General features: G+C 39.4%; 1 protein-coding gene across 5 annotated transcripts in view; it reads left to right on the top strand.

Moving 5' to 3' along the window:
* The first annotated feature begins 1,294 nt into the window (after nt 1–1,294).
* The window catches only part of NUDT9 (nudix hydrolase 9), a 43,399-nt gene continuing 16,807 nt past the window's right edge, over nt 1,295–27,886 (top strand). For 3 of the 5 annotated variants that reach the window (XM_075544042.1, XM_075544040.1, XM_075544039.1), the window contains exons 1-6: nt 1,295–1,655; nt 6,473–6,712; nt 10,065–10,160; nt 13,374–13,460; nt 21,497–21,608; nt 27,455–27,601. In XM_075544042.1, coding sequence (XP_075400157.1) covers nt 1,549–1,655; nt 6,473–6,712; nt 10,065–10,160; nt 13,374–13,460; nt 21,497–21,608; nt 27,455–27,601 — 789 coding nt within the window. In that variant the 5' untranslated portion in view covers nt 1,295–1,548. Of the gene's footprint in view, nt 1,656–1,712; nt 2,888–6,472; nt 6,713–10,064; nt 10,161–13,373; nt 13,461–21,496; nt 21,609–27,454; nt 27,602–27,886 lie in introns of those variants that run through there. The other 2 variants (XM_075544043.1, XM_075544041.1) reach the window with 2 other exon arrangements.

Below are 27,886 nucleotides of genomic sequence, written 5' to 3'. Positions count from 1 at the left end.
AAACAGGTCCTTAGAAGGGCGAGGCCCAGGCAACTGAGCCAAGAAGCAGAGTCCCTCCAGGTGACACGAGGGCTGCTGCGTGTCTTCTAAGTTGCAGTTCTTTAAATCAACTCCAACCTCCCCTTAGGGAACATGCAGCGGGAAGACGAGGACACAAGAGCTTCCTCTGAGGACTTCCTTGGGGACCTCCCTTTCTCTGATCACACGCTTTGAGACCATTGCTCTTCCTGTCTTCTTTCTTCATTTTAATCCTTTCTAACCACTAATTTGTCCTGTCTAAAGATTTGAATTAAGTCTCATACCAGACTGCTTACTATCTGTCCAGTTTAAGTAGACATGAAAAGCTGTCAACAACAGTGAGAGCAAAGTTTATCTCATCCAAAGAACAGGATTTAGATGTTCATTTTTAGGCTGCAAGGAGACATAAACAGCATTTAGCTACCCAGAAGAACAATAGTTTAAAATATTTTTATTATGGGTTTTAAAATAGTCAGTGTTAGAGTGTGTGCCTGAACCACGTGGCTAAAACAGCGGATTATACATTTAAAGGCCAACTATTTGCCATAGTAATAATGAAAATGAAAAATGGAAGTAAAGTTATAAATTGCTTTGGACAATCCAATGTTCAGTGTCCTGGCTTAGTTCGATTGCCAAAGGCGGGCACTCTAACGCAGGTTTCAGCCTTTTGGCGATTTCAGCTTCTTTTACCGCATCTGCTGGAAGGGCCACATCCGACGAAGTTAGGAGTATGGTAACAAAGCAACAAAATCTCAGATGGAGATTTTGATGAAAACTTCTTTCCGTCTTCTCCCAAAATCACTCTGATGAAGTCAATTTTCACAAATGGCAACCCTTTAGGGCAGGGTAGAACGGCCCCCGTGGGTTTCCGGGACTGTCACTCTTTACTAGAGTAGAAAGCCTCATATTTCTCCCGCAAAGCGGATGGTGGTTTCAAACTGCTGATCTCGCGGTTAGCGGCTCAACTCTTATGCACTACGCCTCAGGTTCATTACCACGGATTTATTCAGGTATGACCAAGACGCACCTCCAACAGTTGACTGTATCACTTTCTGTAGAAAAAAGAAATAGTAACAAATTTCTCTCAAATATCCTTCCTTTCTTCTTTCCCAGCTCCTCGTAATCTTCCACGTTTACGATTCTTTCCCATTTTCCTCCGCGTCAACGTACTCGCTCCTACAGGTACGCATGCGCAACGGCGTATCTCTAGACGACCGTGGGCACGGCGGATCCCGCCCAGCCTTTACGGCGTGTCGCGGCGCGGCCGTAAAGCGTCCATTTTGCCCCAGTGACGTGATAGGGCTTGGGTCGCCGCTTCCCTGCCGGTTAGCATAGGGGCTGTCGCACAGCGTAATTCGGTGGTCTTAATTTCCTTAGTCGCACTGGAAGACAAGCTGAGCTTGAGTTTATTCACGAGCTAAACGTTGCAAATCCCTCTGAGAAAGGAGAGAGCGGCCGGGTCCTAGTGCGCGATAAATGCTCGGCCTGTGAGGCTGCGGCCTAGCCGGCGAAGCCGTCCTTGGGTTGCTGATGGCCGGACGCATCCTGGGAAAGACATTAGCTACCGTGTCTGTCTCTGTGGCCTTGGCCTCTGTGGGTGTCTGGTTCTTGGGCAGCCGCAGCACCCCAGCATACAGGTATTCCTCTTCCGAGGGCCGGCCCCTCATCCGGCGACCTTGGAGTTAGTGAGAACCAACTTCTGGAAGACCGGTCTTGAGGCTTTGCTTGCGTCCCGAATTTTGAGTATCTATATACACATTTCGGGGAACCTAAATATTTTGCCGGCCGTTTGAGCGAAGCGACAACCCTGATAGTGTGATGGGTTATCCCACCAGCTACTTCGCGGTAGAAAGACGAGGCTTTTTGCTTCCTCGGAAACCCTAAGGGGCAGAGTCCATATCCACTCTGGGGCAGGAAGTTTTTAAGGAAAGAGTACATTTCTTGATTTCTAATAGTGAAATTTGTGCTCCATAAGCCACCAGCATTATTGGCCTCAGAGAGTTTAAATAGTTTCTGTTTGGGTGTGAAATCCCGTTTCATTTCTTCTTTTTGGTTATATTTCAACCATTCCTAATTACAATTTAAACATGGACATACTTCTATATGGACGTGTCCAAAGTGTAAACTGGAAAGTAAATGCCACTATTCAATTTTCCAGAGAAGATAGGTGTTTGTACCTCTTTTTCTCTCCTTGCCAAGACGGTAACTTACTGAGTTGTAGTTTATCACACTGCCTTTACCTTTTCTCCAGTTTTAATTATTTGTGCCAGTCTCGTTTTTAAGCATAGGCTAGATTCTAGGAAGCTGCCTATAGTAACACATATTTTCTTGCTTGGCCTCTCATCTTTACTTTTGGTGTACTTCAAGATTCTAATTTTTTTGTCCTCATTTTCTGGAAATCCTGTTACCCGTTGGACCTTTGATAGAGCTCCCTTCTCATTACCCATTGCCTTTTCCCTTTTTACTAGTTTTTAGAGATTTCCCTTTATCTTCATCTACCACATTACAAATTCAGATCAGTGCATTCCATTATCATTTCTTTCATTGAATTGAAAATTGAAAAAAGTTTAAAGACCCTTTTTACTCTGATTCTTTTTTGATACGAAAAAGGGGAAATCAAAATTATTGAAACAAAATAGTAGAGACCTCTGCTCCCATAAGATTTATCATTTGAGAAACCCTAAGGAGTTGGATTACCCTGCCCTATATAGTATTGTAGGAGCCCTGGTGGTGGAGTGGTTATGGGTTTGGCTGCCAACCCCAAGATCAGCAGTTTGAAACCACCAGCCAGCTCTTTACGCTCATAAAGAGAGTCTAGGAAACACCTGGCCAGTTCTACCCTGCCATCTAGGTCTTTACACTTCTGAAGGTAGGTCTTCATGTCTAATGCTTCTCCAAAGAATTTTGGGCTCTTTGATTTACATCATAACAAAGTGTTTGTTTTAGAGTCCTTGAGAGACTCAAATCATGCTTCTTTTAGGCATTTTTGGAGTTCTGTCTAGGGCCAAGATTAAGACCCTTTAAATTCTCCTAGTGTAGCCCTTGCTACTTTTGAAGAATGAGCAGGTGCATTATTGTGATGGAAAACGATTCTTAATTTAATTTTCTTGACCCTTTTCTCACGAATACAGTTTTCTTAAAATTTCATCATAAGTCTTTGTGATTGCTCTTCGCCCTTTGAGAAAGTTATCAAGATGACACCTTTGGAATTGCAAAAGTAAAAAACACAATCTTTTGAACTGACCTCTGTCTTGAATTTAACTGGCCTAGTAAATTCTCTCAGAAGCCACTGTTTTGTTTGGACTTTCTTTCTCCTCTTTTTCCAAGACTATGACAGGTATATTGCTGAGAGAACTTGGCTACAGCCATCCACTGATTATAGAGACATGTTTAAAGATAATGTATTTGGAATAAACTTGTACATGTATGAAATAGAGCCCTAGTAGCAATAATTTTTGTCTTACCCTTGAATTGTGAATATAAAAGGTATTTTGGATCTGTACAGGTGTTAGTGGAATAAAATTTATCACTTCTATTTCCTGCATAGCTTCACTATGAGTTGAAATCGACTTGTTGGCAGTGAGTTTTTGTTTGATTGGTTTCCTGAGTTACCTTTTTTAGCTCAGTGGTTCTGTTGCTTTTTGGGTGTTTTCCCTTCTGTGTTTCTCAAACATATGAAGGTTTTTGGTTGCCATTTAAAGTTTGACTAATGTAGGCAGAAGCATTTTTTCCCCTACATGGGATTGTTGATTGTGGATATGAGGTCAGTGTACTGGGAGGTTGCAGTGGATGGTGTATGAGCAGGCAGTTCTACCTTTGCGCAAGGATGTAACAGCTGTGGAACTGTCTACAAGTGAACGTAGCTGCCTAACTTTTATTTCCTCGGTGTCAACGGTAGTTGGAAGCCTAGATTTCTGCTATATTCTATAATGTAAGATTCCGAAGGAGGTCCTTCAGTTCCTTTGAGAATAAACGTTGGACTTGATTCTAGCGGGTAAATACAGCTATTGGCAACTTTGCTTTTGGAGGGTGTGGAGGAAGAAGGACTGAGTATTCTTCACAGTTCTGTCTTACAGCCCCACTTATAAGTGACTGAAGGCTTGAAACTTCTCAGGGCTTCTCAGTGAAAGGGCATGCTTGCATAGCCTTTTGTGCATGTTTTTAAGTTTTTTTGTTCTCGTGGTTTGTAGCGCAACATGATTTTATCCAACTTCCAATTCTCTGAAATTGTTTAAAATTTCTCTTTCACAGCGGTGTCCTGTGCTGTCTTTTCTGCTATGGCTTTGGTTACCTTTTGTACATCTGTACTTTCAGTGGGATTTGAGGGTTGAAAGAATAAATGTGTTTTCTTCAAGTCATGACAACATGATGTCTTTGACTGGGTTGGAAGAAACTAGGTCTTGAGTAACTGGTATTTTATATTTTAAACCTTCATCAGAAATTGCTTCAAGTCCTCTTTGCTTTCATATCTCAGATTGTTAATAAATCTTTCTCCAATCTTGATGCTACATTCTTCATACCAACCAGCTTTTCAGATTATTTGCTCAGCAAACAGATTGAATAAGTATGGGGGGGATATAACCCTGTTGCACACTTTTCCTAATTTTAAACCATTCAATATTCCAATATTCCCTTGTTCACATAACTGCCTGTTGATATGTGTACAAGTTCTGAATGAGGACAATGACGTATTCTGGAATTGCCATTCTTAAGGTTTCGCATGCTTTGTTATGATCCACCTAGTTGAATACCCTGGCATAGCTAATAAAACACAGGTAAACATCTTTCTGGTATTCTCTGCTTTCACACAAGATCCGTTGAATGTCAGCAATGATTTCCCTTGCTCCATGTCCTCTTTTGAATCTGGCCGGAACCTCTTGCAGCTTCCTGTCAGTGCACTATTGCAACTATTAGTTGCATGATCTTCAACACAATTTTACTCAAGTGCGATATCAGTGGTGATGTTCTATCTATACTTTGAACATTCTCTTGGGTCACCTTTCTTTGGAATGGGTACAAATATGGAACTCTTCTGGTCAGTTGACTAAGTAGCTGTCTTCCAAATCTCCTGGCATAGAAAAGGGAGTGCTTCTCTTGTTGCATCGGCTTGTTGGAACATTTCAATGGTAGGTAGTCCACCCATTCCTGGAGCCTTGATATTTTGTTAATTTACTTGTGGCAGTGAATTTCAGTTTGCTCCTTTTGAGACTCGCTTTTTAAGGAGCTCTGTTAGGTGGGTCTTGAGTAACTTTTTCTCTAGGGTTAGGTTAGCCCTCCCTGTACAGTAGTTACTAGGTTTGTCCAGTCTGCTTGGTCGGATAGCCAATGTCTTATTCTTGTGTAAGCTCCAGTAGTTTAGCTCAGTGGCTGTCCTGGTAGCTGTTGATTCATCGATAGTTATTCGTAAATAGTTGCTCCCCCCCACCCCCATCATGGTTATTCGTTGTTTACAGTCTCATGAAATTGAGTCTTCTGTGTGTGGAACTACTATTTGACCCCAAACTGAAAAATTCTAGGAAAGAAATGTATACCATCCTTTCTTTTTATTGTTTATTTTTCTTAGGTCTGCCCACACTGCCTTTGTTTCAGCAGTTCTAAAAACAGCTTCCAGGGCAACCATTGAGCCATTGATTGCTAGCTCTTTAGCTTAGAAAGAATACTAGGCCTGTTTTTATCACCACTTTCCAGAAAGTGTCTTTAGGAAAAAGTCAGATAATCAGTACTTAACTAATTTGGTTCCTTCTTCCAGGACAGTGCAGTCTCTTGCTTACCATCTGAAAGCAGCAATTTTATATATGCTGTTCAGTTTTTTCATTGTTTATGAGGATGGACTAATCTTCAGCTATGAACTCTGCAGTGGCCTGAAGTAGAAATCAATGAGTGTTTTTAGCAATATATCCCTTTGTGTAGAGTTAGACAGTCTCCTTTTGCATTTTTTTTGTGGTTGAATTCCATAACAAATTTTCCCATCTCAACAGTTAACACAAAACAAAAATCTGCCCCTTTTTCTAAATTAAAGTAAATTTAGTGAGTAGATTCCAATAAATAAGATTGAACTATTTGTAGAAAATTTTTATATTTGAAAATATTTTTTCACAGACTTTGAATCCTTATGTACATATGCATCAAATTTGAATTTTCTCAATTTTAAGTCTTTGAAAATTACTTTTGGATCCTTTGAAGCCCTTATAGAGTTGGAATCAATGGCGGTGGGTTTGGTTTTGGCATTTGAAACCGTGGTGACACTGTGAGCATTGGACTGCTAACCACAGTGTTTGCATTTAAAGCCTGCTGGTCACTCCTTGAAAGAAAGAGGCTCCATGCTTCTATAAAGATTGATATTCTCACTTGCTCTGAGTTGTAGTCAACTTGATGTCGGTGGAGTTTTTTTGAACTACATTGAATTTTTTTTCCATGTTTCTTTATAGAAAACATTTCCTTCTCTTTCCCACAGGAACTCATTTTTATCTAGTTGGTTTCATCTTAATTCCATCACCATGTCAGATTCTAATGATGCCAAAGAGAATTCCCACAACAAAGCTCGGACATCTCCTTACCCGGGATCAAAAGTTGAACGAAGCCAGGTTCCTAATGAGAAAGTAGGCTGGCTTGTTGAATGGCATGACTATAACCCTGTGGAGTACACTGCAGTTTCTGTCTTGGCTGGACCAAGATGGGCAGATCCACAGATCAGGTGAGCTACTTAGTCAGCGGTAGCTGACTAATATTAGTATGACTTAGAGAGAAGATACTGGTTGTATTTGTAGGCTAATATTTGGATAACTGAAAAATCATCGTATTTAGTGTTTAGATTTGTCATAATACTGTTTTCTCCTTGCTTAAATTCTCCTCAAAGCTAGAAGCTAGATAGGCAATATTTATGCAAAAGTGGTTTTATGGTTGTCCTAAATAGGTAAATCTTTTTTGATAAAGAGTTTTATGTTTGATGAAATAACAGGTGGTAGTATGTTTTGATTTGTTCTGTTTGAGTTGTCAGTAGAACATCTTTTGAGCTAATTTTCCAATAAAGCTAGATTTATTTTTGAAGTAGTGAAAACATGTAAAGGGATAGCGACCAAGTAAAAAGAAGAAAAAAATCTCAAAGGAAAATGCTTTGATTAAATTCACAGAAGTACTTTTATGTTTGTGTTCTGTTGATAATAAATATTAGTCTTTGTTGTTGTTGTTGCTATGTGATCGTGCACATACTAGACATCAGATAGCTCGATACCCCATACTGTACTTTGTAAGCATTATTTATTTTATTCCTACAGTCATAGCTGTTATCTTCATAAGAAAAGAAATTGGAGGCGCAGAAAGTTTGTCACAGTGGATGGTGTAACTTGGACTTCAGTTTACCCTGATTTCAGAGTATGTGCTGCTAAGCACCTTGCTAAATTGGACGCGAATTTTAGAATAATTTTACTTAGTGGACAAGTTTTTTCTAAATGTAGCCCTCTTAAGACATTATTTAGTCAGTTGAATAGAAAGTGTGCTGGTTGGATAGATCCAGTCTTAGTTCAATAAGTTGATCACTAATTTATTATGGGCTACAATTTTACCCAGAGATTTTACTTTCTATCCAAATATTTGTTCGTAACTTTATTAGAGTATTTAATTATTAATTAGTCATGAAAATAATGTATGAAGAAATTATTAGCTTTTAATGAACTTCGTTTCCTTTTATTTTAGATGGTATGTATACTAAATCATTTACGTATTATATATACATGTGTACAATTAAAACTCATGATGCTTGCAGGAGTTCTATGTAGCCTAAAGTTCGGGGATTTGGACCATTTTCTTATTTTTCAAATATTAAAGTGATATCAATGTCTGAATCAAACCACGCTGCTAATATTAATGTTTTGTTTACAGGTAGCTTCACAATGTTTTTCCCCTTATAATAAATTTTAGAGTCCCAAGAAGAACCCTGGTGGCTTGTGTATTACTAGTTAGGCTACTAACTACAAAGTCAGCAGTTCAAAACCGTCAACCACTCAGTGGGGGAAAGATGAGTTCCAGTCTCAGAAACCTACAGATGCAGCCCCATTTTGCTTTGTAGGGTTGCTGTGAGTCTCAGTTGACTCAAAGGCAGTGAGTTGGGTTTGAGTAAGAGCACTCTAACTGGTTTATACGTTGGTGATTTTTACAATTTATATTTATTAGATAGCAGAGTGGCTAGATAATTTGAGAAAATGTCTGAGTCATGCAAATTGGAAATTAGCCTCAAATCAAATATAGTTTTCATATTTTATTTTTTAAAAGCCTTATTGTGAAGGTTTACAGAGCAGATCAGTTTTCCACATATATACATATTATTTCATCTCATTCCATGCAGTTCCTTCAATGTACCATACTCAGCCATTTCCTCTCTATATCTCCTATTTCCATTTTTTCTTACTTCTCAACTCTTCTGAATTTTCTCCTTGGGTAAATGCTGTCCTTTTGATCTTAATGGCTGATTTTTGTAAGGTATGTGCCCCTCCTTTGTGTTACTGTTTTCTGTATAGACTTGTTTGGCTGAAAATTGAGCCTCAAGGATGAATCTTTACTACCATATCATAATCAAGGGGATCTACCTGTCTCAATCTGACTGGGAAACCCGACCTTTTTCTGATTTGAATTTTGTTCCACATTTTTCTCTTATTCTAACCAGGACCTTAGGATGGGCACAACTATGTTCTTCTGGTCTCATGGTTGTAGAGACTGATGTTTGCACAGCCCCTTCAATCTGTTGGACTAGTTGTGTCCATGTCATAGTATTTTCTCTACTACTCTTTCCCACAGATGGGTTGAGACCAGTAGTTAGACCTAAGATGGCCATTCGGGAGCTTGTAAGACCCTCATTGTTGTTCACCAAAGTAGGCTATTGACCATTATTTTTGGTGAAGCGTGTTAGGCCAATTGACTCTGGGATCCCCTAATACCATGGTCATGAGCCTTCAGGAACTGTGACTCATTCCCTAAATGTTTTTGGCTGTAATGTGCAGATGACACAACTTTGCTTGCTGAAAGTGAGGAGGACTGGAAACATGTGCTGATGAAGATCAAGGTCGGCAGCATTTAGTGGGGGTTGCAAATCAGTGTAAAGAAAACAAAAATCCTCATAACCAAGCCCATCAGCAACATCATGATAAATTGAGAAGATTGAAGTTGTCTGGGTCCACAATCAGTGCTCATTAAAGCAGTAGTCAGGAAACCAAACGATGTATTAGACTGGGCCACTCTGCTGCATAAGATCTCTTGAAAGTGTATGAGCAAAGATGGCCCTTGAAGGACAGTTGGGCCCCGACCCAAGCCATGTATATTCAGTGGACTCATGCATCTGTAAACTTGACAGTGAATAGAAAAGACAAGATGATTGAATTGCATTTGAATTATTGGGCTGGTGGCGAAAATTGAAAGTACCGTAGACTGCCACAGAACAAAGATATTTGTCTTAGAGGAAATATAGGCAGATTGGAAGTAAGGATGCCGACACTTTGTCTCATGTACTTGGGACATAATATTAAGAGGGAGCAGTCCCTGGGAAAGGACACATCATGTGTGGTGAAGTGGAGGACCGGTGAAAAAGAGGAAGAAGACCTTTTATGAGATGGATTGACCCAGTGGCTGCAACAATGGGCTCAAACATGGTAACAATTATGAAGATGGCACAGGACCCTGCGGCATTTTGGTTTGTTGTGTGTAGGGTTGCGGTGAGTTGTAACTTGCTCAATGCCACCTAACAACTACAGCAACAATAATCTGCACTTTTGTTTAGCATTTGAGAGGAGCTCCACTTCTGCTAGTGGTCATTCTCACGAGATACTGAAACGGACAGTAACACACAGTTTTGGAAATTGTAAGATGTTCTGGTGTTAAAAGAAACTTTTTTGTTGTTGTTAGGTCCTCTTGAAGGTGTAAGATAGATTTGTAAATGAAAATTAATTTTTAAATTACTACTACAGGAATATATTATTTTCAATAACAGATTGATTGGTATTATACTCTTGGTCATAATGAGTCATTATTTCTTATTTGCACTGGTATTCTCATTACAGTGAAACGAGCTTTTTTCCCAAGTTTAATGAAAAGGATGGACATGTTGAGAGAAAAAGCCAGAATGGCCTGTATGAAATTGAAAATGGACGACCTAGGTAGGTCCTATGAATCCAGCTTCTTATAACAGTGAGCCTTGATAAAATAGAAAAGATAATGAACATTAAAAAAAATCATTTTATTAGGGGCTCATACAATTGATGTATCCATACATACATCAGTCGTGTAAAGCACATTTGTACATTCTTTTCCCTCATCATTCTCCAAACATTAGCTCTCCACTTAAGCCCCTGCCATCAGCTCCTCATTCTTCCCCCTCCCTCCCCGCTCCCCGCCTCCTTCATGAACCCTTGATAATTTATAAGTTATTATTTTGTCATATCTTACACTGTCCGACATCTCCCTTCACCCACTTTTCTGTTGTCCATCCCCCAGGAAGGAGGTCACATGTAGATCCTTGTAATCGATTCCTCCTTTCCAATCCACCCTCCCTCCACGATAATGAACATTTCTTGAGAGTTAGTATGTGCCAGGTATTGTACAAAACTTCACGGTGTCTTGTGGGTGAATTTTTTTTATTCCATTTTACAAATAGAGAGTAAGCAATTGTAAACAGTTTAAGTGGCAGAGGCAGGGTTTGAATTTTTTTGTAACTTTACTTTTGAAGTGGTAAGTAATTAAAGGGTTGACAATTCTATCTTGGAACTTTCTTAATTAAATGAAATAGCACACCTGAAGGTGTCACTATCCATCTAGCAGTCAGTTGCATTAGGGTGGCTTTAAGTGTTGCTTTGAGGTTACATTCCAGCAGAGTTTCAGACGTGGACAAGTTTCAGACAGACTGAGAAAGAGATTAGTGATCTACTTCCAAAAATTAACCATGAAAACCTTATGGATAATAACAGAATGGTCTAAGATTGTTAAAATTAGAGGGTCAGCAAAAAGGAAGTAAATTCTCCATGAGATGGATTTGCTGCAGTAGTTGCAACAATGGGCTTGAACACAACCATTGTGAAGATGGTGCAGGACCAGGCAGTGCTTTGACTTGCTAGGCATAAGGTGGTCTTGTGTCTGTTCTTTGTCCATGGTACCAACAATATTTTTAACTGATTTAAACATGTAAAATAAAACCAAACAATATTTAGACATCAAAATTTTCTATACTTTAAGAATGATTTTCTGTAAAATTTTAAAATTATCTAAAAATTTCCTAAAGAAGACATTTTAATAGCTTGGAATAGAAATAAAAAAGTTAACTCATTCCTTAAGTTGTAGGGAAGAACAGAATAAAAAGATATATAATAAATTCATAGAGGTATAGCTACAGGTATGTGTATGTGTAAATACACTAATTTATAATGAGCAGGATGGAAGCCAGTGTACTTAGATGTTAAGTATTAAGGTAGTAGTCGAACTTTAAATAGTAGATGGACTTTGGGCCTCTACTCAAGGCCTCCCTTAACACAAGAACACTTCTAATAACCTGGCACTCCTTGATATTCTCCTTCCCGACATGCTTGCTAAAGACAAAATAGGAGCATAAGTAAATGTGGTGAAGAAAGCGATGGGCCTTGCTGTAAAAGGATCTATGTAGTGTCTGGGTCTTGAAGTTAAGTAAGCGGCCATCTAGCAGGGAAGCATAAGCCCACATGGAAGAAGCACACCAGCCTGTGTGTAAAAGAGTGGGGTTGGAGTGGAGATCCAAAGCCCATCTATAGACGATTGGACACTGCCCCCCTTCCCCCCAGAAAGGTTACAAGGAAGGGACAATTCAATTGGTGCAGTATAGCACTGATGAAACACACATCATTTCTCTATTTCCTGAATGCTTCCTTCCCTATTACCATGATTCAGTTCTACCTTACAAATCCCTAGACTGGAGTACACACATTGGTACAGACAAGCATTATCTGGCATTCCGAACAATCTGGCATTCCGAACAGATAAAACCTTCAGGAACAGTAGTAGGAGTAGCAATAATAAGAAGGTAGGGGAATGGTGGGGGTGGCTGGGCGAGGGAAGGGAGCTAAAGGGGGACTCATCATAAGGTTGGATATATAGTCCTCCCTTGGGGGGACAAATAACAGAAGGGAGACAATGGGCACTGTAAGACCCGAAATAACAATGCTTACTAATATATTTTGATCAAGGGAGGGAGGGAGGGAGGGAAAAAATGTGGCTGATACCAAGGGTTCAAGTAAAAAGAAATTGTTTGGGAAATGTTGATGGCAACATATGTACAGGTGTGCTTAATACTATTGAATGATGGATTGTTTTAAGATTTGTAAGACACCGCCCCAATAAAATGATTAATTTAAAAAACACCCAAAACAACACCTACTGCCATCAAGTGGATTCTGACACATAGCAACCTTATGGAGTGTTTCCAAGCCGTCAAGTTATTACAGGAACGGAAAGCCTCAACTTTCATCTGAGGAGTAGCTGGTGGATTGAACCAGCCTTGTACGTCCTTGTCCAATGCTCGCCCTACACAGCGCCAGCCAGGGCTCCAATGGACAAAACAAGATGGAGTCTAAATCATAGATCAGTGGGAATAAACTCAACCTGTAAGGATATCATAGACCAGTTATTTTCTTTCACAAAGTGGGAGGTCAAAATACAGTTTTAAAATAGGTAAGATTATCGATTAGGACAGCTAACTGGTATAAAAATTTAACATTTAAAGAGTATTAAATGAAAAAATTTAGGGCTAAATGTTGGTATGCTTATCTAGCAGCCTTTAGCATTAGATTAGATACTAAGTTGATATTTTAATAAAGTTACTTCCCTTACAATTTGTGTTTAAATGTACTTGAGACTCTGAAATATTAAATAATGTTAATATTTTATGTTATGCTATAACATATATATTCAGATAATAAAATTCAGTACCAACTGGAGAACGATAGAATTACAAATGTAACAAAACCTTTATCATTTGGGAGAATTAGTGAAACAAGAAAAGAAGGTGATCAGAAAGTGAAAAAATATGTGGGTGTCCTGAAAACTAAATTGTTAATATTGTAGAGTTAGATGCTGAGGGGCAAAGCATCCTTCAAGAATCCAATAAGGTTTAAGTATGGATTTAGAAAGGTAATAAATGTGAAACCAGTTCTTGGATTATGGGAGAATTTAAAAAATTGATTTAGGGGCAGATATGAGATAATACTAGTAGATTCTGGTAGATTTATGAGAAGATACTATTATTATTCTCTTACTATCCTTGCCGCAGTATTTTGTGGCATACTAAGTTGAGTTAAAAAACATGAACATATTGAGTTGATTTTTTTCTGCCCTCCCCCAACCCCCAGAAATCCTGCAGGACGGACAGGACTAGTTGGTCGAGGTCTTTTGGGGAGATGGGGCCCAAATCATGCTGCAGATCCTATCATAACCAGGTAAGAACCAAATGAAATATCAGGAGCAGAGAACTCAATCATCAGAAAAATGCACGCACACACACACACACACACACACACTATTTTTAAGAGATCTTATGTAAATAAGTTATAGTGCTGTAGTTATAAAGACTGTGATCTTATATTGTATGAGAATTAGAAATCATCAACCTAAGTTAATTCACCATATATTTATTGAGCCTCTTTCTATTTTTTCTGCCCTCAGCAATGATTTAAAAAAAAAGAAAAAAGAATCTTAAGTTTTGATTCTCTGTAATTAAATAGCCATGGTTTCATTTGAAAGTTGGAAACTATGAAATAAGAAATCATGTAATTAAGTGAGATGGGTGATACAGGATGCATTGGATGATTAGAAATGGAGACTGATAAATTGGAACATCCAAGAAAGGTATTATGAATTCTGTAAGCTGAGCATAGCTCTTCGATAGGGGAGTATTGAGTGATCGCAGAAAGAGGAACTTGGTTGAAACAGAAGATTCTTGTAGGAGAATACCAAAATCAAACTCTAGAGGGTGATAAATTTAAAATTAATCTTTGGAGAATGCTAAATGCCGAAGTGGTGGAATATGGATGCGAGTGAAAGTTGATTTCACAATAGGCAGCAGATAAAATTCTGTCGGTGAGCGTGCATCAGAATGACGAAAAGGTCGATGAAACGAATGTTTAGCTTGACTAGCCAGCTGTATAAAAAACAAGCGGCCATCTAGCTCAGAAGCAAATAAGCCCACATGGAAGAAGCACACCGGCCAGTGCGATCACGAGGTGCCCAAGGGACCAGGTATAAGGCATCATGCAAAAAAAAAAAAGATATAAGTGTGTGTATGTATGTGTATATATGTGTATATGTATATATGTATGTGTATATATGTATATGTATATCATATTAAATGAAGGGGGAAGTGCAGAGTGGAGACCCAAGGCCCAAGTGTCGACCAATGGAGATCCCCTCATAGAGGGGTTTAGGAGAGGAGATGGGTTAATTAGGGTGTGAGGTAGTATCGATGAAGAACACAGCTTTCCCCCAGATCCTGGATGCTTCCTCCCCGCAACTACCATGATCCGAATTCTACCTTGCAGGGCTGGATAGGACAGAGGCTGTACACTGGTGCATATGAGGGTTGGAGGTACAGGGAATCCAGGGTGGATGATACCTTCAGGACCAAGGGTGTGAGGGACGATGCTGGGAGAGTGGAGGGTGAGTGGGTTGGAAAGGGGGAACTGATTACAAGGATCCACATGTGACCTCTTCCCTGGGAGAGGGACAGCAGAGAAGGGGGGAAGGGAGACTCCGGATAGGGCAAGATATGACAAAACAACGATGTATAAATTACCAAGGGCATATGAGGGAGGGGGGAATGGGGAGGGAGGAGGGGAAAAAAAAGAGGACCTGATGCAAGGGGCTTAAGTGGAGAGCAAATGCCTTGAGAATGATTGGGGCAGGGAATGTCTGGATGTGCTTTATACAATTGATGTATGTGTATGTATGGATTGTGGTAAGAGTTGTATGAGTCCCTAATAAAATGTAAAAGAAGAAAAGAGAAAAAAATGATTAGGGCAAAGACTGTACAGATGTGCTTTATACAATTGATGTATGTATATATATGAACTGTGAAAAGAATTGTTTGAGCCCCAATAAATTGTTAAAATTAAAAAAAAAAATTACCAAGGGCATATGAGGGAGGGGGGAATGGCGAGGGAGGGGGGGGGCAAAAAAAAGAGGACCTGATGCAAGGGGCTTAAGTGGAGAGCAAATGCCTTGAGAATGATTGGGGCAGGGAATGTATGGGTGTGCTTTATACAATTGATGTATGTATATGTATGGATTGTGGTAAGAGTTGTATGAGTCCCTAATAAAATGTAAAAGAAGAAAAGAGAAAAAATGATTAGGGCAAAGACTGTACAGATGTGCTTTATACAATTGATGTATGTATATGTATGAACTGTGAAAAGAATTGTATGAGCCCCAATAAATTGTTAAAATAAAAAAAATCATCTTTCCAATGCATCTAGGATATTTTGCCTTTTTTAAAAGGATTATAAATATTTCTTCACTGACCAACTCCCTAAAAAGTCAAACTAAATTCGTTGCCGTTGAGTTGATCCTGACTCATAACAATCCTATGTTGTTGTTAGGTGCCATTGAGTCGGTTCTGACCCACAGTGACCCATGTACAACAGAACATGTACAACATTGCCCTTTCTGTGACGTGACATGCTCAGAGTTGTTCCTGTACTTGAGCCCATTTTTGCAACCGTGGTGTAAGTCTGTCTCATTGAGGGCCTTTCTCTTTTTTGTTGCCCCTCTGCTTTACAATGCATGATGTTCCTTCTCCAAGGACTGGTCTTGCCTCACAACATGTCCAAAGTATATTCGGTGAAGTCTTGCTCTCCTTACTTCTAAGGAGCACTGTGGCTGTACTCCTTCAAGACAGATTTGTTTGTTTGCATCTGTAGGACAGAATAAGATTGCTCCTAGAGCCTTTGAAACTGTAAATCTTTTTGGGAGTAGACAGCCTGCTCTTTCTCTTGTGGAGGGACTCGTGAGTTTGAACTGCTAACCTTTGCTTGGCAGCCCAATATTTGACCCACTGTGTCACTAGGTCTCTTTAACCAGTTCCTTACGTATATGTGATTATCACCTTTCAACTTTAGATCATAGAAATATTTTTAATACATATTTTTTAGTTGTAAAAATGTAGGGGCTGCTTTATTAAGAGACTATTTTTCCCTGATCTGATACATATTAATAATTTCACAGTTTAATTTTAGGAAGACAGTTTATTTCCCTTTTCATGTTATTGGGAGTGGTGGTGGTAATTTATTCTGTTTTATGCTAACAATTGTTTTGCCCAAAGGAATGCTTATCTTTTACATCCCAAGTGTCAACTTCCTCCTTTCCTCCTCTGTTTTCTTCCTTCTGTCCACTTACCTCCTGACCTCCTTATCTAGCCATCTAAATTCCTTTTTAACCTTAATTATTTAAATGTGATGAGAAGTAGTATATTGCTATAAATGACATTAAGTGTAAAATATTAATAGCATTATGAGAGGGCTTCAAAAATTTCTTGGAAAATGTAATGAAAACATAATGGAATTTTCCAACAAGCTTTTTGAAGCCTACTCATTTTCTTTCCCATTCTGATGAGACTGGCTAAAGAACAGAAAGGTGTGAAACAATTGAAGCAAGAATGCAAAGCCTGTGAACTGTAAACTCACTGCCCCTGAGTCAGTGCCAATAAGAGAACAGAATGCAGAAAAGGGAAGCCAGGCACTTCACAGTTAGCATTCCAATTGGTGGACAAAATAGTAGCTGGGAGTATGCATGATGGTTGTATGTGAGGTTGTTTAGAAATAGTAGACTTAGATTTTTAAGTCTGTCGGTATAGAGATAAGAATACTAAAGGTTAGAATGATCCAAAGCAGTTTGTAGAGTGTCAGAATCTGTTTTAAACTGTACTAATTAAGAGTCTGTTCTTTCTAGTAGGCTGCTATGTTGTTGACACGCATATTAATGGTGAGTTCTCCTAAGTAGGTGTGGGGCTCAAAAAAGGCAGGAAGAGAAGAATGAAGGGTACTGGAGACAGTCAAGAAGACTAAATGGAACTTTAAAAGTACTGACTCCAGGCACTCTTACTAGCTGTAATTTTTTCCCCCATTTGATTCTCTCAAAAACTTCTCTGATTTGAAAATTGAGATTCACTAGGGTTAAGTTACTTGTCCAAATTTTGTAGATCTGAAATTTGAGTCAGAGCTATGTTGCTCCAAATACTGTGTTTTTTCCATTATAACAGTATTTCACTTTTGAGTCATCTCAAGAAATCAAGTAGGTACTTTAAAAACAAAAGATTCGATTCCCCTTTCTTTCCAGTACTTTGTGCAGAGTTACACAAGCTTTCTTGCTTAGAATCTCTGAGGCAAATGTTAAATTTTTATATGTCCCATATCTCTCTTAGAGATTTCCCTTGAATGATTGATTATCTGAACTTCATTTAATCCTTTTAAGTCAAAATGAGGTGGGAAATATCAGTATATTACTGTGAATTAAACTTGGATTAAAAATGATTTCTTTTTCAGTTTTGGTTAGAGATCAGAAATTATGGCCATCAGAACAAGAGAGTAAATACCAGTACAAGTTAGGATGGATATCATCAAACCAAGAAAAACCCAGTTGATTTTGACTCAGTCCTGGTGGTGTGGTGGATTATACTTTGGCTGCTAATTGCAAGATGAGCAGTTTAAAACCACCAACTGTGGGAGGAAGATGATACTTTCTATTTCTATAAAAATTTCTAGCCTCGGAGACCTATAGATGCAGTTCTAATCTGTCATAGAGGGTCACTGTGAGGGTGTCATCAATGTTCAAGAAATAATTAAATGATGCATTACTTCTGATATGTGAAGAGCTTTGTTTTTAATCAGGCAATAGTATATTGGATACTAATGAAGAACAAAATAAATGAACTGCTTAAAATCCTTAAATACGGTAAGTTCCTTCGGGATAAACTGACCATCTAAGCATGTTAGTTAAGCTCTCAGCTTTTCTCACTCCTCTCTTCTTGCCCTGCTATGTGTCTGTTCTGCTTCTCACCCGTGCTCTTGCCATTATTAAGGGACTGATGAGCAAGGTGCTTTGTTAGTTTTAATTTTCACTGCTTTTTACATGTGCGGAGGTGCCAGTAAATGTATGGGAGTGAATGGAGCTGTCATTTGACTTCCCAACTCTCTGATTGTCTAGTAAAAGGATTCGGATTTGTTTGATTTGAATAAATAATACATCCACTCTGAACTTAGCGACATGGTAAGGCTCCCGAGACCAGGTTTTATGCGACAAATTGGAGTTTGGTAAAAATTGGCTTTGTGCGTTAATGGAGGTTGATGACATCAGATCACAAACGGGAAGGTGACTACATTAACTGCCAAACCTATGTGATCCATGGCTTAGCCACACAACCTTACCCTACACAGCCAGTGTTAGTTTAGCCTTGCACCTCACTGTTATTTAATGGAAGATATATGTCATTAAGGTGAGAAATAATAGGATAATAGATTTACTCATGTCATAAGTGAACCATGTTGCATAATAAGATAGTTGATAAGTCAGTAGTAGGTGTGTAGTGATTAAGAACACAGGTTTGGAACCAAATCACTTGGATTCACATCTTGCCTATATTATTAGCTATGCAATCTTGGGCAAGTTACTAAACTTACCTGTAAAATGAAGCTACTAAATACAACTACCTTCTAAGATTATTTTGAGGCTTAAATGGGCACATATTTGAAATTATGTAATGCCATTTACATAGTAAATGGAACATAAATCGATTTAAAAACATATAAGAATAAAACCTGTCCTCTCTCCATTCTCGCTGTCTTGCCTTCAGTCCTGCGCTCCTCATCTTTCACCCAGAACATAACAGCCTCCTAGCTGTCCTTCTAGCATCCGGTCTTGCTTCCCTCCAAACCAATTGCCACGCTTCTGTCCAAGGGAGGGAGTGCTCTGGCTTCACCCTGCTTCAGACTATTCTCCAGCATTCTGAGCAGATACATTTGATGAAGCAGACCTCAGATAAGCTCTTTCCCTGCTTCTCTAGCCTCACTGATGCCCACAAATCTTGTACATCCTATAATACTTGCAGTTTCTTTTTATTTTATCTTTTTATCTTTCTTGTCTTAGAACTGAACTTAAAACATTTTTAGGTTAAAATGTACACAGTAGAACATATACCAACTCATGTTTTCATCCAGTTCCGTGACAGCATTCTTGAGGTTGTACAGCCTTTTCTCAATCATTCCTCTCCTGTTAACATAAGTTCACTGCCCTCTCTGCTTCCTGTCTAGCCTTTGAATTGCGATCGTCAGTTTGGCCCCATGTCGAAAGTACTACAATGAGCAAAATACACAAGGCAGACATTCTTTACTTAAGTAAGCTTAACAGTTTGATTTACAGAAGCCATCTGGGGATATTATTGGTTTAAGGTATAAAGTTTATTTCAGGGCAATAGTTTCAGGGGCTCATCCAGCCTCCATGATTCCAAAACGTCTGGATTCCACGAGTCCCTGAAATTTTGCTGAGCACATTATCTTCTTTTATAACTTTGTCCCTTGCTATGATATTCCTTTGTTGGCATCCTTAAAAACAGATGTTGTCTTCTTGTATGAATTAATCTTTCATTTCTGTTTACTAATCAAGCTGCCATTCTATTTTATAATTTATTCACTTATATAATAGTTCCATTGCTACACTGAGAGATCCTTTGGGGGAGAAATTATGAATTAGATAATGTATCAGTTACTATATAAAGAAATTTAGAAGCTCATATCTAAGCCAGGAGACTGGGGCGGTGTGGTGGGTTACACATTGGATGCTAACTGCAAGATTCACTCCGTCAGTGGCTCCTCGGGAGAAAGATTAGATCTTCTGCTTTGCTGAAGAATTACAGCCTCAGAAGCCCAAAAGGGCAGGTCTAAAGTGTTCCTCTATCCTATAGGATTGTAGTGAGTTGGAATCAACTCAGTGACAGTGTGTTTTTGGTTTAGATCCAAATCAAATGGGGCTCTCATAGAGTGACAATTAGATCACAATTAAAATTAGATTTTATTTTATTGTTTAGTATTGAAAGTTTAGAATCTTTATCTTTGTCTAAGAGACCATTAGGACAATTCTTAAAATTGTGGAGAGGTCATTGTGCTGCTGCTGATGGTGCATACAGTGGGGAAGAGGTGAGGACAAGGGGAGGTTTATTAACACTTGGAAAAGAGGCAGCGGTTTAAAAAGTATATTGTAAAATTAACATTGTCATGGTACTTCAAAACACTCATGTATTGAAAACATAGAAGTATATGATAAGAAGTTTTTGGTTTATTTCTCAAAAAAGGTATAAAGATTGAGAGGCATTGCTTTTGAGATCAGTTGAACCTGTGCCATGTAATTTGCTTTTCCAATGATAAGACATGAACTCTTTTAAAAAAATCATTTTATTGGGGGCTCGTACGACTCTTATCACAATCCATACATACATCCGTTGTGTCAAGCACATTTGTATATTTTTTTGCCACCGTCATTCTCAAAATATTTGATTTCTCTTGAGCCCTTGGTATCAGCTCCTCATTTTTTTCCCTTCCGTCCCCACCCCTCCTCCTTCACAAACCCTTGATAATTTATAAATTACTATTATTTTGACATGTTACACTGTCCAATGTTTCCCTTTACCCACTTTCCTGTTGTACTTCCCCCAGGGAGGGGGTTACATGTAGATCCTTGTACTTAGTTCCCCCTTTTTATCCCACCTTCCCTCCACCCTCCTTGTATTGCCACTCTCACCACTGGTCCTGGGGTACTCATCTGTCCTGGATTTCTTGTGTTTCCAGTTCCTATCTGTACCAGTGTACACCCTCTGGTCTAGCCATATTTGTAGGGTAGAATTGGGATCATGATAGTGGGGGGGAAGAAACATTTAAGAACTGGAGGAAAGTTGTATGTTTCATCATTGTTACCCTGCACCCTGACTGGCTCGTCTCCTCCCTGCAACCCTTCTGTAAGGGATGTCTATTTGCCTACAGATGGGCTTTGGGTCTTTACTCCGCACTCTCCTTCATTCAGAATGATACGATTTTTAAGACATGAACCTTAAAAGTATGTAGCTGAAGATTTTTACTACCTTTAATTCTTAACGAAGACCTTGTGATTTAACTTTAAATGATTTTTAATTTGTTTTCTGCTTTCAAAATTCTTTTTCTTTGGACAGTACTTTGAGTAATAAAAACTGTTTATATTCTGAATTTTTGTTGCAGAGAAATATAAGAACCTTTATGTAAAATAGTTATTCTGGTTTGCAGTACTGTTCATATAGAACATGTCTAATAAAACATTATATACTATAAAACTACCTAGTTTTCAGTAACTTTATATATATTCTGTTAGAAATACAAATAGATCTTTGGATTTTTGTCTCACACTTAAGGTAGGGCCTTGATCTTTGTTCTAAATTGGTAATGATCGTACATTATTTGTACAGGTGGAAAAAGGATAGTAGTGGAAATAAAATGACCCATCCTGTTTCTGGAAAACACATACTACAGTTTGTTGCAATAAAAAGAAAGGACTGTGGAGAATGGGCAATCCCTGGGGTAAGCTTTAAGAAGAATAAGTCCATGTTTTAAGTTCTTACTTGGTTGATTTACTCCAAGAATACTATAAGTAGATTTTTCCTACTCTATTTATCATCTGTTTTTTCCCTACTTTAATATTTCTTTTGTCTTTCATTGTTGCAATGAAGTGTCATTGCCAGAAGCAAGTTTTGCATGATACAGATTTTTAGAATCCAAGCCTGATTCTAAAATCAAGCAGAAGAACATGGAGTTTAAGGTTAGGTCTAAATTTATGTGTTGGACTTTACATTTTCAGCTGGGTGGTATTGACCTCAGATCCTCATATTTAAAATAAAAGTGATCTTACTATCTCATAGGATTTTTAGACATAGCATCTGATGGCATCTGGTATGTAGTGTGTTTATTGAGCCCCTCGGAGGCACAAAAGTTTAAGGTCTTGGGTACTAGCAGAAAGGTTGGTGATTCAAATTCACTCATAGGCATCCTGGAAAAAAGGCCTAGTGATATACTTCCAAAAGCTTTCACAGCTGTTGAAAACCATCTGCAGCACAGTGGTGTTCTGATACATGTGGGCTTACTGTGACTTGGAATCACCTGGATGGCACCTGCCATTTTTGTTGTTGTTGTTATTATTTGTTTGATTGTGTACATAGTAGGTACTCATTGATGTTGGGTCCTCTCTTGGAACTCATTCCTCATATCTAGTCCTGGGTAAGATTTTTAGATTTTTTTTCTTGAATTCTGTTACCTTTATATGTAATGTTATTCTTTATAGTTTTGAAAAAACTAAATAATATTATTAAGAAAGTATTTTGTTAGCTGGATGTAGTTTGCATTTATGTTATACTTGGGATGGTTTTTAAAAATATGTGTGTGTGAAGTAGAAGGCCTTATCTATCTATCTATATATTTTTTAAAATACATTTTATTAGGGGCTCATACAACTCTTATCATAATCCATACATATACATACATCAATTGTATAAAGCACATCTGTACATTCTTTGCCCTAATCATTTTCAAACCATTTACTCTCTACTTAAGCCCTTTGCATCAAGTGCTCTTCCCCCCCCACCCCTGCTCCACCTTCCCTCATGAGCCCTTGATAATTTATAGATTGTTATTTTGTCATATCTTGTCCTATCCGGAGTCTCCCTTCACCCCCTTCTCTGTTGTCTGTCCTCCAGGGAGGAGGTCACATGTAGATCCTTGTAATCAGTTCCCCCTTTCCAACCCACTCACCCTCTACTCTCCCAGTATCGCCTCTCACCCCCTCGTTCTGATGGTATCATCCACCCTGGATTCCCTGTGCCTTCAGCTCCTATCTGCACCAGTGTACAACCGCTGCTCTAGCCAGACTTGCAAGGTAGAATTCAGATCATGGTAATTGTTGGGGAGGAAGCATCCAGGATCTGGGGAAGGCTGTATTCTTCATCGGTACTACATCACACCCTGACTGACTCATCTCCTCTAGACCCCTCTGTGAGGGGATCTCCAGTGGCCGACAAATGGGCTTTGGGTCTTCACTCTGCACTTCCCCCTTCATTCACTATGGTAAGATTTTTTTTTGTTGATGATGCCTTATCCCTGATCCCTTTGGTACCTCGTGATCGCACAGGGTGGTGTGCTTCTTCCATGTGGGCTTTGTTGCTTTTGAGCAAGATGGCCACTTGTTCACCTTCAAGCCTTTAAGACCCCAGACACTATCTCTTTTGTTAGCCGGGTACCATCAGCTTTCTTCACCTGCTTTGGCTTCAGCAGTTGTGTCAGGAGGGTGAGCATCATAAAATGCCAATTTAATAGAAGAAAGTATTCATGCGTTGAGGGTGTGGTTTAGTAGAGGTCCAAGGTCCTTCCACCACCTTAATACTAAACCTATAAATATAGACACAAAGATCTATTTCCCCATCCTCAGATATATATTTGCATGTACATGTCTTTGTTTAGACCTCTATAAATGCCTTTGCCTCCTAGCTCTTTCCTCTATTTCCCTTGACTTTCCTCCTGCCCCACTATCATGCTTTGTCCCCACCTGGGTTACAACTAGACCTCTTCTTTATGTAACCTTACCCTTGATCATTCCCTACCAGGCCTGCCACTCCCCACTCACCACCAATTTGGATCCCATGTTGTTCCCTTGTCCCTGGGTTTGTTAACACCACTTACTTAACCCCTACCACCTCCCCCTATCCCAAGTCCCCGCCGAACTGTCGGTTCCGTTGTTTTTCCTCCAGTTAGTTTATCCAGCCTGTCTTATTTAGACAGACCTGTGGAGATAATAACATGCACAAAAACAAGACAGAGGAAAAAAAAAGCAACAGTATACAACCAGACAACAAAACAGCAACAACAAACCACTGACAAAGAACAATACAAAACATATCAAGAAAGAAAAACTTGTAGTTAGTTCAAGGATCGTTTGTTGGCCTTTAGGAGTGTTTTCCAGTCCAGTCTGTTAGGCCACCATGCCCTGCCCCCAAAGTCCACTTTCAGCATTCCCTGGGGACCTTGCCACTCCATTCCCTTGCTGTTCCACTGCACTCCCCCAGTGCTTTGCCTCGGTGTGGTGGGATCAGGTCAGGTGCCATTCCCACACTGTGTCTCCGGTGCAGTCCCCTGTATCGCCCTTAGTCACTGAGGGGCATCATTTCTCATAGTGAGGCCAGCCGTGTTGTTCTCTCTTTGGACTGGCTGCTCTACTCAGGAACATCATCCTCACGGCCTGGTGGGCCAGGCTGTGCTCCACTGTCTCCTCCCCATTCATCTGCTCCCATGTGCTCTGATCAGATATGTCCCTCTCCGGGAGCTGCAGAATCAATGTCGTCCTTTGAAACAAATTCTTCTCGGGGTAGGGGCAGGAATCCACTTAATTTTTGGTGCTGGGGCCAGCCTCCCAGACCTCTCCACTGGTTCCCTACTCCACGGCGGAATGTTGCATTCACACCTTGGGGCACTGGGTTGAAGTCTGGTCTCTCTTTCCCTGTCGAGATATAAACAATACCCTCACCTTGGGTGGGTTAGTGCCCCATGTCCCCGCTCCCCTTTTCTTCCTTATATTCATCCTTTTATTTTCCTTTCCCAACTCCTCCCCAGTTGTCTACCATGTACATCCCCGCTTTTGATCTGGTCTCTGCCATACTACACAGGTTTCACCCCAAAAATGTTTGTATACAGTAGCTTTTTCCCTATGCTCCTTTTGCATTTTTAAAATTTTATTTATTTTTTAATACTTACCTCAGTGGGCTCATGTTGTACTTGTCCTTTTGTGCCTGACTTGCTTCACTTAGCATGGTTTCTTCCAGTTCTTCCCATGCTGCTATGTAAGGCCTTATATTTTATACTGTTTTGTGAAATACAGAGATTATTTGTGGGTGACTCTGCACATGCTGCTATCTTGAAGAATGCTTTTGTATTTCTCTCTCTGTAGGATAAAAAGGGAGTGGAAATAAAGATCTAAGCTGACTAAAAGCTTAGGCTAATTAAATTAGTATGAGCCAAATAATCAAACTTGAATTGAGTGCAGTATTACTGATTTCATCACCAGAACACACATGTATGTATGTATATGTATAAATATATGTATATATTTGACTTTCATTGTGAACTAGGTGAAAGTTTGCATAGCTGATCAGTGTTCCATCTAACAATTCCTTTACGCTTCGTATCAATGTTTCGTATCATTGGTTTCAGTGCCTTCAATGTAATATCAGTTATCCACTTATTCCTTGTGTTTTCTGTTTCCTTCTCCTCTCCTAGCCTTTCTGACCTTTATGTTGGTTAAATGTTGCCCTTTTGATCTAAATGACTGATTTTTAAAGACGTGTGTACTTCAGGAGTGTTAGTATTCACCATATAGACTCTTGTTTATTGTTTAGCTTCATATTGAGTCGTGAGGTTGAATTCATTTCCAGACCTTTAGTTGAATAAGGGCCATTGCCCAAGGGGTTTGTTTCATCAGTAATTATGTAATCAGTAAGCCTAGTTATCTTTTATGATTTTAAGTTTTATCCTTATTTCCTTCCACTCTCTCTGGAACTTTCTAATGTGATCCCTCTCATTGCAGTTGGTAATGCTAGCCGGGTACCATCTAGTTCTTTTTTTACCTCATGGTCAAGGACTATATTTTCAGTGTCTGCCCTGTGTCATCCAATATTTTGTACATTGAAGGTGTAATAAAGCAACATAAAATTTTTCCCTCATATTTCAGTGGAGGAAGTAATATGATAAATAAGTAAAATATATTGTATGTTAGAAGATACCATATATACTCAAGTATAAACTGGGTTTTTCAGCACATTAAAATTTTATTGGGGGCTCATACAACTCATCACAATCTATACATCCATCCATTGTGTTAGGCATATTCGTACATCTGTTGTCCTCATCACTCTCAAAATTTCTACTTTTTACTTGAACCCCTGGTATTAGCTCTTCATTTTTCCCTCCCTCCCTGGACCCCCATCCCTCATGAATTCTTGATAATTTATAAATTATTATTATTTTGTCATGTCTTACACTGTCCGATATCTCCCTTCACCCACTTTTCTGATGTCCATCCCCCAGAGAGGAGGTTACATGTAGATCCTTGTAATCAGTTCCCCCTTTCTACCCTACCTTCTCTCCACCCTCCCGGTATTGCCACTCTTACCACTGGTCCTAGATTTCCTGTGTTTCCAGTTCCTATCTGTACCAGTGTACATGCCCTGTCTAGTCGGATTTGTAAGGTAGAATTGGGATCATGCGGGGAGGAAGCATTTAAGAACTAGAGGAAAGTTATGTTTCATTGTTGCTACCCTGCATCCTGACTGGTTTGTGTCCTCCCTGCAACCCTTCTGTAGGAGGACGTCCAGTTGCCTACAGATGGGCTTTGGGTCTCCACTCCACTCTCCCCCTCATTCACAATGATATGATTTTTTGTTCATTGATGCCTGATAACCTATTCCTTTGACACCTCATGATCACAGAGGCTGGTTTTCAGCACATTTGTTTTTTGCATGCTTAACTTTAAAAAATTTTTTATTAATACATCTTTTTATTGGGGCTCATACAACTCTTATCACAATCCATACATACATCAATTGAGCAAAGCACCCTTATACATTCGTTGCACTCGTCATTCTCAAAATTCACCTTCCACTTGGGTTCCTGGAATCAGCTCGGTTTCTCTTTTCCCCCCCTTCCCCTCCCTCCCCGCACATTTTTAATGCAGTTTTTGTGGTAAAATTAGGTGCCTCGGCTGATATTCGGGTCGGCATATACTCTAAGTATGTATGGTAATAAGGACTTTGAAAACCACTGAAACAGGGTAGATAAATATGGAGTGTTTTGTAAATTTGGACAGGGTGATGAGAGAAAACCTCCCTGAAAAAGTGACATTTGGGGTAAGATCTGAACGAGGTGAGTGCATGAACCATATGGGCATCTGGGCAAGAACAGTTGTGCAGGAGTAATAGCAGATGCAAAGGCCCTACACGAGGAAAAGGACAGGAGGACATGTGGCCTGCCCTAGGAACAGTGTTGTGGAATGAATTATGGAGAGAGGGTCAACTTGCAGAGTTCTTTCTTTCCTCCGGGCCTTGATCCTTAAGCAGAGTTTAAAAAATGCCTGGAAAGGAGTTGGATTAATCAGGCTCAGCTTGTCATAGGCTAATCTTGTACCTCACGTTGATTAAATGTATGAGGTACATTGGCTGCTTCCACTAGAGACAAATGGTTTAAAGGAGACCAGTTCCAGAGGACAAGGGATCACTACAGTGGGGCAAAAAGAGAACGTATTCTATGTCCACCGTATCAGTCAATCAGTAACTTTTTGAATGAATTACAGATAATGAGTGTTTTCTTCTGTTTTTCAATGTGACTATCAGGGCATGGTGGACCCCGGAGAGAAAATTAGTGCCACACTGAAAAGAGAGTTTGGTGAGGAAGCTCTCAACTCCTTACAGAAATCCAGCGCCGAAAAGAGAGAAATAGAGGAGCAATTGCACAAGCTCTTCAGCCAAGAACATCTAGTGGTAAGAACTGGTAGTATCTGGAAGGAAGTTGGTCTGTGGGGTTCATGAAAATGCCTTCAGTCACCCGGAAATCTGTTGGATCCCTTCTCTACATAAAATATTTATACATGTGAAGCACATGTGAGGGAGGGAAGTCAGAAGTAGTGCTGTTGGATTGCGAGTGCATCCGTGGGTGGTTGTTTTCCACACGTGGATAGCTACGTGCAGCTTCTCTCAGTTACCCACTTGGTTTAGTCTCATTAACAGCCTTCTCTCCTCTTTGGTTTTCTTCAGACTAAGTCTGAG

Source organism: Tenrec ecaudatus, chromosome 3 (assembly GCF_050624435.1).
Source record: "Tenrec ecaudatus isolate mTenEca1 chromosome 3, mTenEca1.hap1, whole genome shotgun sequence".
In the NCBI taxonomy this organism is placed as follows: Eukaryota; Metazoa; Chordata; class Mammalia; order Afrosoricida; family Tenrecidae; genus Tenrec; species Tenrec ecaudatus.
Note: the sequence above shows the minus strand (reverse complement) of the source record. Positions and strands in the feature narration are given on the sequence as shown.